The following is a 13,105-nucleotide window of genomic DNA, read 5'->3' on the forward strand; positions in this document are numbered from 1 at the left end:
TTCATTTTGATATGAGCTTAACAGATAACTAATCTAAAACCAGAAAAAAATGAATTAAGCTTTTATATGAAACTCATAAGAATCTATTTTATAGGCCCTTGATTTAAGTAAACAAACAAACAAACAAACTGCTTCCTTCTGCTCTTTTCCCGACAATCCAAATATTTAGAACTCTTTATAGGATGCTAATTGTGGAGATTCATGCTTTTAAATTATTCTTTTTGGGTGCCTTGAACAACAAAAACAACAGATTCTCTCTTGCGGTCAGACCACCAAAGCGGAGCAAAGTGCAGTAACTCGGCGAGTTTCTGCCCCATGTTCTGCTCTGCTTGTCCTTTTGAAAGGGGTCTCAATGAAGAGCCTTGTTGAGACCTCCGCTGGTGCCACTGTTTATAGAGGGGGTCATTAGGAACAGTTTAGCCAGAACAAAAGGGGTTTTGTTTCTATTGTCCCGCTTGCACTTTGACGATGTCTTAACTGAAAAATTATCTTAATAGTCTAACAGTATATATTTGCCTATGGGGCTCAGACAACTGCAGAAAAGGCTTTGGATGAATGCTGAAAAGATGCACTTCACAAAGCAAACTCAGTGCGCGCTAAGCACTAGCTCGGCCGCAGAAATTTTCCGACTGAAAACTTAGAAGTCCCGGTTTCAGAAAGATAAACTCTTCCAGCCTTGCACGGACAACTAAAGTATCCTCCACAAAAAGAGCAGCGGTAACACCAGCCACCCCGGCTTAGTTCCTCGCTGGTGTAAATACCGTACCTCCGTCTGCTCACACCCTGCTATGCCAATTTACACCAGCAGAGGAAACAGTCCCTTCGTATTATTGTATAATCCTCCAGCATAAACTCCTGATTAATGATTTTCTGCTGCTAAAGCTCTGGGAGATTGCTTCACGCAGCCACTTGTACTGTGGCAAACCTCCTCCCTGGGTCAGAGCGGGAGCTGGAACCGGCCTCAAACCATGGAGAATCGGGGCCAAACCGTGCGACTCTGCGCAACTTGGAGAGGGATTTTTGTGGCCAGGGCTTTAGAGAATCAAATGAACCTCCAGCTTCCATCTTGTTTCAGACCAGTTCAGAAACGCTGCTATAAATCATCGCAGATATAAAGAAAGTTATTTTAGAGGCAGAACCAGAGACGAAAGTGCGCATTGTATCTCTGCAGCCCCACACAGCTCGAAATTGGCAGCACAGAACTTCCAATTTGAATGGCCCTAATACGTATTCAAAATAAACTGTTAAAATAATTGTTCCTATGGAAATGAAATATAAATAAAAGTAGAAGCTGAGACCATATTAAGATGATGTTGGACCAAATTCTGTTTCCTGCTTATTTAAATGCACAAGATAAGCCTCAGCAGGAGAGAAACTGTGGGGTGCAGCTGTTGTATATAATCCTGCTTCCTACAGACCTGTAAAACCCACAGTCTCCAAAGATCTCTCTGCTCCAACGGCAGAAGTTTTATGATTCAGGGGCATGGTACATATGGTTTAGCATACACACCCCAATTTTCCATGCAACCTCCCCTGTTAGGATTACTAATACTTGTGGCATGAGCAGTTTGTACAGCAGCTGTGCAAGGGTTATGCAAGCATTTATGTACACATTGGAATAAAGGCACAAAATAATGGTTCTTTTGAGGTATTACTCTGCACCTGCCTGGAGAGAAAAAGTAAAGCCATCCAAATTTGTCCCATTGCATTTTACAGGTCAGAATCAGTTATTATTGCTCACTTTGAAAACAATTAATAGGTTTTACATGCTTTTTTGCACACAGCCGAGTGTAAAAATACCAAACATCTCTATCTTCAGCAAATGCAAAGAGCAGAAAACTAAAAAAATACTCTAGGAGACATCAATATATGTTAATAAGAAGAATCCTGATTGTCTGATGCGCGACTGTAGAAGCAAAGATCATCGTTTATTACAAGAAAATATTACAACTACGCAGAGTTCGAGGCACACTCCCAAGGTGCTGCAGCACGGCTTAAGTCCGCTCCCAACAGCGACACATGAACGAGTGTGCTCTCAGCACAGTTTTTCACAAATGTAAATACAAATATTTCAGATGTCCAGGTTACAATGTTACCAATGAAGGAAACGCCTGGGGTTTCGCCAAAAGCTTCAACCAAATCAAGCGTGCACAGAATAATTTAATAGTACAAAATTAAACTCCGTTTTGATTGGGCTGCTTTGGCAATATATGGACCTAAAAGCGGTCCTACGTTAAACAATATTCATACGTATGTACGTGTGCTACAGAAATATATTACTTACATAAAGTTTAAAGACATTATTGAAGTATACTGGTGTATGCACATACACACGTGCTCATACCAATATACAAACAATTACATACAAACTTACACATAAAATATAACATAGGGCTATATCCAAGCTGCATATAGATGTATGATAAATACAATACTACAAATGTCTGAGTGATATGAACTCATTTCTAACGTTCTCTGGAGTAAATAATAATAAAAGAATCCCCACGGAGATACAGCTTTATAAAGTGAAGTGCTTTGAAGGGCTGAACTGTGAAGAACTGAATTTTGTCCACCTTCCTCAGCTGATGCACATTAGATCCAGCACTATAGTCCCGTTTCATAAATCCAAAGATCATTTTCTATTTTAGCTATCACGAGCATCTCCAGAAGTAATAACGCCCTTTCATACCTGCAAACACAGATTTCATTTCGAACTCTCCTCTGGTCAGTAGCTACGAGCATCAATGCTTCATTTTGATAACATAATCGGTATAGTCCAGCCCAGCCCAGTTCAACCCAGATCTGCTCAAATTCCCCGATTAGAGCTAATACAATGGCTTACCCTTAATGCGATTACTTTCATGTTGGTGAATACGTTCTCAGCAATAATGCTGAAGAGATGAATAGAAACTTTTGATAAGAATGATCCAATATAGTGCAATTAAATATGCAGGCTAATTACGCATTCTTATACAAATAATAATGCTATTATTTTTGTTACGTAAGTGTTTTGCATGCAGCACAGGGCCCAAAGGAACGGTTCAAAATTCCCCAAACACATGCTATTTTAGTGGGAATATTTGGAAGAAGAAAAAAGTTTGCTATAATTTAGGACTTGCACTTTGTTCAAGACAAATGAGAGAAGATGCAAACCAGAATGGAAAAGAAACATGGTTAAAGTTAAAAAGAGGACATCAAAGTCGGAAGGCAAGGAGCTTGAAATTGATTCAGTAGAAAAGAGGAAAAAATGCTTTGTGTCTGATGTTTAAAGAGTCATGAAATGAGTTTGTGAGCAGAACCCATGCTTTTTACTGGCCATTTGGTAAAACTGAATGCAAATGGCCAAATTCTGCCACTGGCATCCGCCTAATACAGGTACACGATGATGACAGCAGCACATACAAATTCGTCACGCACAAACGTGCACATTTTTGTGCATTTCATGTTTTAAAATTAGACCCTTTATCTCTTAAATACATGCTTCCAACTATACTGACTTCCACACAAACAAAAACAATGGCAGTAGTTGGTACAAAAATCAGATAAGAGCGTACACGCAAAGCTCAAAGAGATCAAAAAGTTACTCAATTGGTAATGTGGCTTGCGCAGAACCTCAGAAACATTGGGAGTTTGTTTTCATAGAAATTATCTGAAGCAGCAAGTGCCAACACACAGGGATTACTTCATCATAAGCATTTACTTTTCCTTCTTAAGAAGAGGAGGACAGACAAGAGAAGCAGAGAAGAGTAAGAGGAAAAACTGGTTTCTTAATTGATCCAGGAAGGAGGAGGAAGAAGACAATGACACGAGGGTGCCAATATTTCAGCGACCTGTGTGCAACTGATCCTACAGGAAGCAGGACGGGCTTTACGCGGCAGGCAAGAAAGGAGGGAAGAGAAAGACGTGGCCCATGAGAAAGGCAATCCAGTTTGTGCCTTTGCTGTTTGAAATTCAAGCTCGGCTCTGAGGACTGAACCGCTGCAGTTGGAGCTGCATCATCCTTTGTTGGAGGCAGCAGAATAAAGGCTGCTCTTTGTTGTGTCCCAAAGCAGGCTGAAGTCAAGAGCCGAGGACCTCACGTTCAAAAAAATTACTCTTTAACAGATTCCCTTTCTCATCGCACACTTCTAGAGTGTTTTTGTTATGCTGTTTTAAGAATACATGCAAGCAGTACCCCCATTGCAAACTATCTTCCATTTATGTAATGCTGTACCTTGTGCCACGGGATCATAGAAAACACTGCTATAAAAGATCAAACTCTCACAACTATTCCTATGAAAGCAACGGACAGAGTTGCAGCATTGCCCGCTCTTTAAAGAGCATATCCCACATTAAATCAGGAGGTATCTAAATGTGGCCAAACCCAGGCCACTTAAACAGATAAAATAACAAGGAAATAGATTCAAACATCACTTTTTCAATAAATTTGTCAAATCAAGGGGTTTCAAGGTTTACTTTTATTTCTCCGCGGTTTCCTCAGTGACACATACAGCTTCAACAGTCGTTACCTGAGGTGTTAAGGAGCCAGGATCCAAACCCCCCAAACTATCTTTTTCTTTTCTTTCTCTCAAAGAGTGATATCATTCTGAAGCATGACACTGACCTGAAATTTAGTCAGTTTTTAAATGTGAGCTACAAGCAATTCAGGTGTAAGTAACTGAGGCAGCAGAGACACCTGCTCTCCAGTCTGCTGTTCCATCCTTACAGATTTCTTAATCTCACTGTCCATGACACAGGCGAGTCTCCTTGCCCTACTGCTGCTTGATGAAAAGACAACACTCGAAACTGGGGAAAAATTAACTGCCCACAAGGAACAAAAAAGAAAGGGAAATCAAGCTATCTGCAGCCGAAAGGGAGAGCAGAGGGATACTGAATCATCTGTCCGCCCTTCCACCATCAGTTTAAGCCAACCTAAGGCAGCCCAGCCCAGCCCAGCCACCCTCTCCTCGCCCCCAGCTGTGCATTCCTGTGGCCTCCCTAGTTCCAGCACAATACGTAGTCAGTCAGAACAAGGAGCTGATCCAGCAGAAAATTAATTCAGCAAAACCAAATACATAAATGGTTAAAAAAAGATTACTTTTAAAACCAGAATCGGTTTCCTGACCTGTGTGTGGATGTTAAAGGTCAGCACCAGCTTTGGAGAGGGGTGGGGTTGCACAGCTGAAGGTCCAGGCTGGGGTGGGATGAGAAAAAAAAACATCTTTCTCAGGAGGAACCTGGCTTTAAATCAGCTTAAATTGATGTAGATAGAAACCACACCCTCTGCAAGAGAGAAGTTTAGGCAAATAGCTGCCTGGCTAAGAGCAGGTTAGTGCTGCTCCTCAGGAAGTACAAAAGATGCTAGAGAAGTTAATCTTAACTGGGCATCCAAAATGCAACTGCTTAGGTGTTGGTGTTTTTATTAGTGGGGAGCAACGGGAAGGCAGTTACAGGGGTGGCATTTGAGCACCCCCATTACCACCAGTGAGTTTAGCAAGTGCTCTCATATTACCTAAGGTGGATGTGGCTTCACAACCTCTTTCCCCCCCCCATCCTCCCAGAGCTTGAGCCATTCCTAAACGTGGGTTAGGAGTGAGGGAGAAGTTCAATGCTGGTTCCACCACTATTTCAATAGCTCTGAGTCATTTCTGTGTCATGCCTCAGTTTCCCTGTTATTAAGAGGTGCACATGCATGCATACAAACACACCAAATCACTCAATGGGTTTCCCATGAGGCTTTTTTGACTAGTTACCTGCCATTCACACAAGGATTTTAAACATAAAGAGCTAAAAGAAGTGCTGAATATTAGTTTCCAGAACAGATGCGGGACCTGGTGCTGGATACTACTGGACATTGCTCGTCTGAAAACATCAGATGAACAACCTATCAAAAAAACCCCACTGACCTCCTTTATCCCCTGCCCCTCTTCTTCCTCTTTTGCCTAAGGAACGAATCTTAATGTCAGCATAAACTTAGTGCGTATATACACGGTTTCTGAAGTTACCTCGGGCTGGATTCGGTGACCCAGATAAACCCTTACATCCTGCCTTCCCCTTGCTTTCCAAGTAAGATTTGGGAAGCAGCAGTCTGCATTTGTTATCTGAGATTATTATTATTTACTATTGCAGTAGACATCTACCTGGACTAACAAGGACTGGGGCTCCATTACAGCACATGTAACACCCACTGAGCTTAAAAAAAAAAAAAAAGTAATTGCTTTAGAAAGCTGACAGTCCATCACAAGCCAGTATTCCACAAAGGCGTGGACCAGAGAGCTGAGGAAAAGGGGAAGGCGAGAGAGCAGGATAATGTAATGATGTAAACTACCCGTGTGCACAGGTTGATGGTTCCACTCCAAGGAAACGATGCTGGTTTTACAACTGTCGTATGACAACTCCCCCCTTGGATTTTTTGTGCTTCTCCATTAACTCTCCTCGCTGCCAGTTGGAAAAAGTGACGACCTGGGGCTCTATGCACACAGACATACGTGCCTACATGTGTGGATATATAAGCATCACATTTTAAATAATCCAGTGCTGTTGGTTTTGTCCCGGACAGTCTCTCCCCATCTGTACTTCTTTAAAAAACAGGGCGGTAGGGAAGAAAAGAGTATGCATGTTCGTGCAGACAGACGATACACTTGCATCTATAAACTCTCTGGGAGTCCGGGCCCCTTCCTTACACATAAACCACCCTCCCTCCTGGGGTGTCTTCTCCTTAATTACGTGCAGGTTAATTTAAGCACTTGGGACGGGCTCATCCTCTCCCCCAAGCCAGCAGCCTCCACAAACATCCTGCAAAGCAACCTGATCGGATGTTCCTCCTCGAGGCAGTTACACAGAGAGGGTTTTTTTTTTTTTTTTTCTTCCCCTCTTCCCAAGCGGTTTGGAGCGGGCGAGCGAGAGCGCTTGGGTTTTCCAGCCTGCTCCTCCCACCAGAGACAACCTCCCGCTGCCTCTCGCCCGAGCCGCACAGCGCACACGGCTCCGCCGCGGCGTGCGGGACGCGGGCAGACACCGCGCCGCTCCCGGGAGAAGCCCCTCGGGCCGCCGCCGCCGCTCCTCCCTCCATGGGCCGGGGTCGCTAAGGCGGCAGCCCCCCCCCCCCCCCGCCCCGCCGGGCCATGAGCGGGTTGCGGCGCCTCCGCGGGGGCCGCCGGTGAGCGCGGGGGCCGCGCCGTCCCCTCCGCGCCCCCCTCCCCCGCGCATGCCGGTGGGGCGCGTCCCGCGGCGGGGCAGCCCCGCGCCCCCCGCGCCGCCCCTCCGCAGCCGCCGCCGCCAGCGCTGCTGCCGCCGCCGCGCCGCGATGCCGGCGGCGGGGCGCGGGCAGCCCGCCTCCTGGCTCCTGGTGCTGGGCGCCGCCGCCCCCGCCCTCTGGCTGCGCTGCGTCCTGGCCGACTTCACGGTGGACAACGAGGTGCACTCCAGCTTCATCCACCGGCGGCTGCGCGGCCCCGAGCGCCGCGAGATGCAGCGGGAGATCCTCTCCATCCTCGGCCTGCCGCACCGCCCGCGGCCCCACCTCCACGGCAAGCACAACTCGGCCCCCATGTTCATGCTGGACCTCTACAATGCCATGTCCGTGGAGGAGGGGGCGGCGGGGGCCGCCGCTGAGGAGGGCGAGGGCTTCTCCTACCCCTACAAGCCCATCTTCAGCACCCAGGGGCCACCCCTGGCCAGCCTGCAGGACAGCAACTTCCTCACCGAGGCTGACATGGTCATGAGCTTCGTCAACTTGGGTGAGTGCCTGCCCTCGGCGAGGCCCCGGGGCTGGAGCCGGGATGACCGGGCGGGAGAGCCGTGCTGGAGGGGGGGGAGGCTGGAGCAGGGCCCTGGCCACCGAGGGGAGGGCAGGGACTGGTGGCGCAGGTGGCCACCTGGTAGGGAGCTGTTTCTGCAGTGGGTCCGATCATGGGTGGCAGCCCACTTGGGCGAGGAAAGGCAGGTAGCGGCCCTTGGAAAGGCGGCTGCTTTGCGAGGCGGTAATTACACGGCAGCAACGTGGAGAGGGCTCTGACTGTCACACAGCACTTGGACAGCCACAAGCTCTGGCCGCACTCCACCCTGCAACACCCCGCACACCGACACACCAAGTTCTTTGTCGTCTTCTGCCTTTGATAGTTACTTGCCGCACCTCAGAAATTGGATGTGCAGGTAGGAGCTGAACAGGACGATTAGCAGGTCTGTTCTGCATCCCGCACTGCCACGGAAGACACGAAACCCAGGCAGGACCACGGGTCCCGACACGGCTCCCAGCATCAGGCTGGCACTCTTGCGGGATGCAGAGCCGTCGGGGCTGCCTAGACGGATAATTCCCTGTGGCATCCCAGCGCCGCGCTCCTGCAGCTGAAGGGGCTCGCACATGTTTTCCTAATGGCTCAAGAGGGATTCCACAGTAAATCCTTATTTACTCCTGCAGCTTTTTGCGTTGACCCTGGTTTATGCAGCTAACTCGCCTCTTTTCACAAGCACATGTGGATGGGTTTATGCAAATGATATGAAAGTTGGCATGCTTTGTATGCGGCTCGCTAGGCCTCTCTAATTGGATGCCACAGCCCAATCTGATTTCTATTTGCTTGCTGTAGATTGCACACCCGTGTGGACCGACTTGGACGGATTTGAGTAAAACATTGTTGGGATGAGCATTCTATTTTAAATATATAATTACAGACCCTGGGTCACTCTGTCCATTTTTAGACCTTGTCATGTGCAGCTCCAAAGCCACCACACGTACCGATTGGGGGCCGGCAAGTTCAAGACACGGTCTGAGTAGTATTTCCAAACCAAGATCAACTCAAACTTTGTCCCAAACAAAGGGACACGCAAAGAGCAGGAGGAGCCCATCTCTGTCACGTAGCCCGCTAGGGATTACAGACACCCCCATCGCCAGTAAATCCAGTAACGCCTTTATGGATGTCACTCTTCTGGACACTTCCACTGTCTGGAACTTCAGAGGCAACAGAGATTAAATCACCACCTAAATCACCACCTCTCTAATCCCAACGCTTTAACTAACTGAAAAAGATCAGTAGCTGTAAAGGTTCTGTGACACACGTTAATAATTATTAGACACGGTAGCCATCCTGGGACAATTCTTGCATGGTAGGGAGGCGCGGGACGCTGTGGGAGATCTCCAGTTTGCATGAGCTGCACCTCCTTATTAACTACCATAAGCTTCACAGTGGGAAGCTCGGAATTACATCTGGCCCGGGGGCTGCGCGCTCGGAGCGCGCTGGTGCTTTCCATTTGGTATTACACATGGTTGTCTAATTGCTGCTAGATACTTAAGCCGATCAGCAATGATACATTTAAAATCAAATATTTGAGCAGCCAGAAGTACCAATGGCGGTCAAATATTTGACTTTAGAGATAAGAGGGATCTCGCTAACATTGTTCTCTGTGGTCCTTGGGTCCTACACTGTGTACAGCCAGAGCGCAGGGAGAGTCCCCAGCAGAAGACAAAGGATGTTGAAATAACAATAGCTAAATTCACACTTCTGTTGCCATTGCGGTAGAGAGGAGAGAAGCTTTATGAAACATGTAAGTACCTAATGGAAGGGAGCTTAGCTCTGGGGAAGCAGCTCTGCTCCTCCCGTGTAGTTATTTACTGCGTAACTTTCATCAGTGAAACTGCAGCGCTCCCGTCCTGTGCTTCCTCTGCAGCCCATGGAAATTTTACATAAAAGGAATTAATGTTCAGGTTCACGATTACGTTGAATACAAATGAGTGGGATCAATCCCCAGACTGTGAAATAAAAATTACATTTTGTCTATGTCTGTGTCTAAGTGAGAACTTCTCATAGAGCAGGTTTTACCTGTACCAACTGCACGTAATCAATAATCGACATCCCGATGCGATGTGATGCCGGTCGTGGATATATTCATTCATTTCGACCTGCTGACTTTTGTAGTCGGCTTAGAAATCCAAAAGTGTTCTTTCTGCAAAACGCTTTGTTGTCACTTTAATTGCTGTCAGCATGGCCAGTGCCTAAGAGCGCAGGCAAAATCCCATACTTTTAAGAAGGACAGGTGGAATTATTACCAGCAAGCCACATTTTGGAGGTTTATCTGTACTGTTTTGTTCCCTTGTCAACAGTGCATGCCAGGACGAGTTTAAAAAGGACATAGATCTAGAATAGCTTTCTTCATCACTGTGCACACCTTTCATCCCTTTATAGTCGTTGGTTCTTTCATCTTTATAGGACAAAGACAGGCTTGTTTATGGACGTTTTAATGAATTAGACCAGCCACTCGCTCCCGTATATAGTCAAATACACCACCTGCTTCGATATGTACAGTTTTCTATGACGTTCAGGGAAAATTAGAAGATCTGTTGTAGAACTGATGTTTTTTTGGGAGACTTTCGACAATGCTCCCTTTTAAAGCAGAGCTGAATTGCTAGATGCAGACTGTAGTAAACTGTGTCCTAGTTTTGTAAGAGCTACTCTGTGAGCATTGCGTTTCACAGGTAGGCTGTTATTACTATACGAGAGCCATCACAATGAGGAAGTGTCACAGCATAATAAGTTTCATCTTAGGATGGAGGAAGTAAAAGTGAGCAAAGAAATAATGCTTTTAAATTTCAATAAATAAAACATGTTATTCCAGGCTTCCACACGCCAATCTACGAAACCACTTTTTTGGTTTTTGCTTTATTCAGATTCTTCGTCTATCTAGTTGTCCAACTTTAGAGGAAAAAATATTAAAAGGAGAAATAAAGATTTACATTGCAAGATTTACTGGGCTACACAGGAAAAAAAAAACCAACAACACCCCCCCCCCCCATTGATTTCTATGGAGATACTGTGCATATTTATTCCAGAGAATTTATACCGGGTACTGGTAGGGAGGAACCAGAATACAGGTGCTCCTTCTCAGGGTTGTGTTGCAGGGAGCTTTGTACTATGCATGTAATGTTACTGTAAAATCTTGACAATTAATTAGATTTAGATTTATAACCAGTTAATTCACAGGCTACATTTTGCCGTAGCTTACACCTGTGCTAAGATGGATGGGGAATGGATTTGTGTCAAGAATGAAGTTACATGTAAATTAAAAGAGAATTTAGCCACAGTGGTCTGACTAAGTTAGCCAGTTAATTACTGGCTAATTTTATAAAATTTATTACTATAATTTCAGTATTTGGAATTTCATTTAGGATCCTGTCCAAGTACAGTTTACAAACTGATCCATTTTAGGAACTGAAAAAATGCAAAGCATTTTTTGCACAAGCTTAATTTCAAGTTTATAAACAGCAACTAAGGAGTAAACATCCTCTAGATTACTTAGACCCTCTCTACTAAAAATAATTGAGTTGTCCTTATGTGGGTAATCTTGCCTTGGTAAACAGACTTCCTTAGAATATTTTTTTAAAAGAGTCGGCACAAGTGATAACGCAGTTTGTTAATTTGTCTCGCGGTTGATTATAAAATGCACAACGTTGTTTAATCCTGGCAAAAAATAAGGGGGGGGGGAATTAGTCATTCTTGGAAGGAGCACATGAAAGTGGCTTTTGTTAATGTAAATCAAGAAGCTGAAGAGCCCCCAAGTTTCCTTTTATTTCATACCATCTGGCTATCCTTTTTGTTGACAAGTGTTTGGCATGGAGAACCATCTCTTTGCCCTTTAATAACAGGCTTTAACACTGTAGGGTATTAGAAAAAGATTCTATAACAGTTAAAAAATTTCCTTCGGGGAATACTTTATAAAGTGAGCACGGGCTGCAGGCATTTGCAGCTGTAACCTGGCTTGTGTTAAAATTTGGAAGGGGCTGCCTTGCATTCCAGCTCACTACAGGCCTTCATTGGTGTACAGCCAAAGGTTAATATAGATGTCACACAGTTTTTCTTTGGAGAGCCTCAGATATAAGAGTACGCGTACAGCTGTGTTTTTAGTAACCCTTTCATAATCACTTCTTTTAAACCTCATTTTCCTGCTTATATAAATCAAAGATTTTCAAGGATATTTGACCTGGATTTGAACTTATTTGATCTTCACATATTTCCCACTTGAAACAAAGCAGATTAAATGTTAGCCCTGGATGCCTGGTCATGATCACATGCTTTGTCCATACATTAGGCCAAGCCCTCGGCTTTTTCTTTCCTTTTTTTTTTTTTTTTTTTTTTTTTTTTTTTCCCTTCCTCCACCTAGGGCTGTTAGAACCTCTCAAGCCTGAACAGGTACATCCTGGAATTGTTTTGGACAGTATGGATATGTGCAGCGCGCAGTGGTATAAGATCAGTGAAGGTAGAAAGCTTGCAGCAAGCTAAAGGTACGGAGTACACTGACCGCGCAGCAGGTAACCGGCGGCGGTTCTTTGAATGTACAGACCTATTCTAGAGAGGAATGAATTCATTTTCCAATTTTCAGGTGCAAAATGGCAGAACTGAACTATTTACATGCACCATACGGGTGCGGTGGTAGCGGAGAACGGAGCAGCTGAGGACGGATGTCCTCATGCAAGGGAAAAAGGAGGTGGAAATTGTCCCCCTGTGCTTGCGTGCTTCTGCGGCGGATTTATCCCAGAAGCAGGGTCTGTCCCGCGTTCCCACACAGGCTGTCCCAGGGAGGTGAAGCCCTCTCCAGTGACCGGGGTTTAAAAGCCAAAACACAAGGGCTTGTCAAGAGCTTTGAAGGAGACAAGCCCTGATGGCCAGATCTTGTGACGCTTGTAACGGGAGTTGGGCACAAGTGAAGCGTGCAGGACCTGCTCCCACCCGAGTGTGCGCGCGCTCCGTGTGTGCGCGTGTGCGTTTGTGTGCATCCCCCCCGCAGCGCTCCTTTGGCAAAGGAGGTTTAATGGCCCCTGGGCAGGCAGCGTGAAACCAGGCGTTACGTTTTCGCCTGTAAATAAGCTCAAAACACATTTTCGGATGCGGGGGGAGAGACATGTGAAAGAAGGTTACACAAGTGGTTGGAAACATTAATTAAAAAAAAAAGATTATAACTATTAAAGCCCAGTCAGAGCTGTTGACAGGCTCCTTTTAAATAGGACACTGCGATGTTTTAGTTTAATACATTCTGGCAGTGTCACCGGGGTTAAGGCTAATACTGGGATGTGTGGATCCTGTCATGTTATTGTCAGGAGGAATGCGGGGATTAGGTTTAAAAGTGGCGGTGGGTGAGT

The 13,105-nt window shown here is 45.6% G+C and overlaps 1 protein-coding gene across 1 annotated transcript in view; it reads left to right on the forward strand.

Moving 5' to 3' along the window:
* The first annotated feature begins 6,936 nt into the window (after positions 1 to 6,936).
* BMP7 (bone morphogenetic protein 7) overlaps positions 6,937 to 13,105 on the forward strand; it is a 47,740-nt gene continuing 41,571 nt past the window's right edge. The window contains exon 1 of the mRNA XM_063350367.1: positions 6,937 to 7,718. Within this exon, the coding sequence (XP_063206437.1) occupies positions 7,187 to 7,718 (532 nt within the window). The 5' untranslated portion in view covers positions 6,937 to 7,186. The remainder of the gene's footprint in view (positions 7,719 to 13,105) is intronic.

This window comes from Chroicocephalus ridibundus, chromosome 12 (genome assembly GCF_963924245.1).
Source record: "Chroicocephalus ridibundus chromosome 12, bChrRid1.1, whole genome shotgun sequence".
Taxonomy (NCBI): domain Eukaryota; kingdom Metazoa; phylum Chordata; class Aves; order Charadriiformes; family Laridae; genus Chroicocephalus; species Chroicocephalus ridibundus.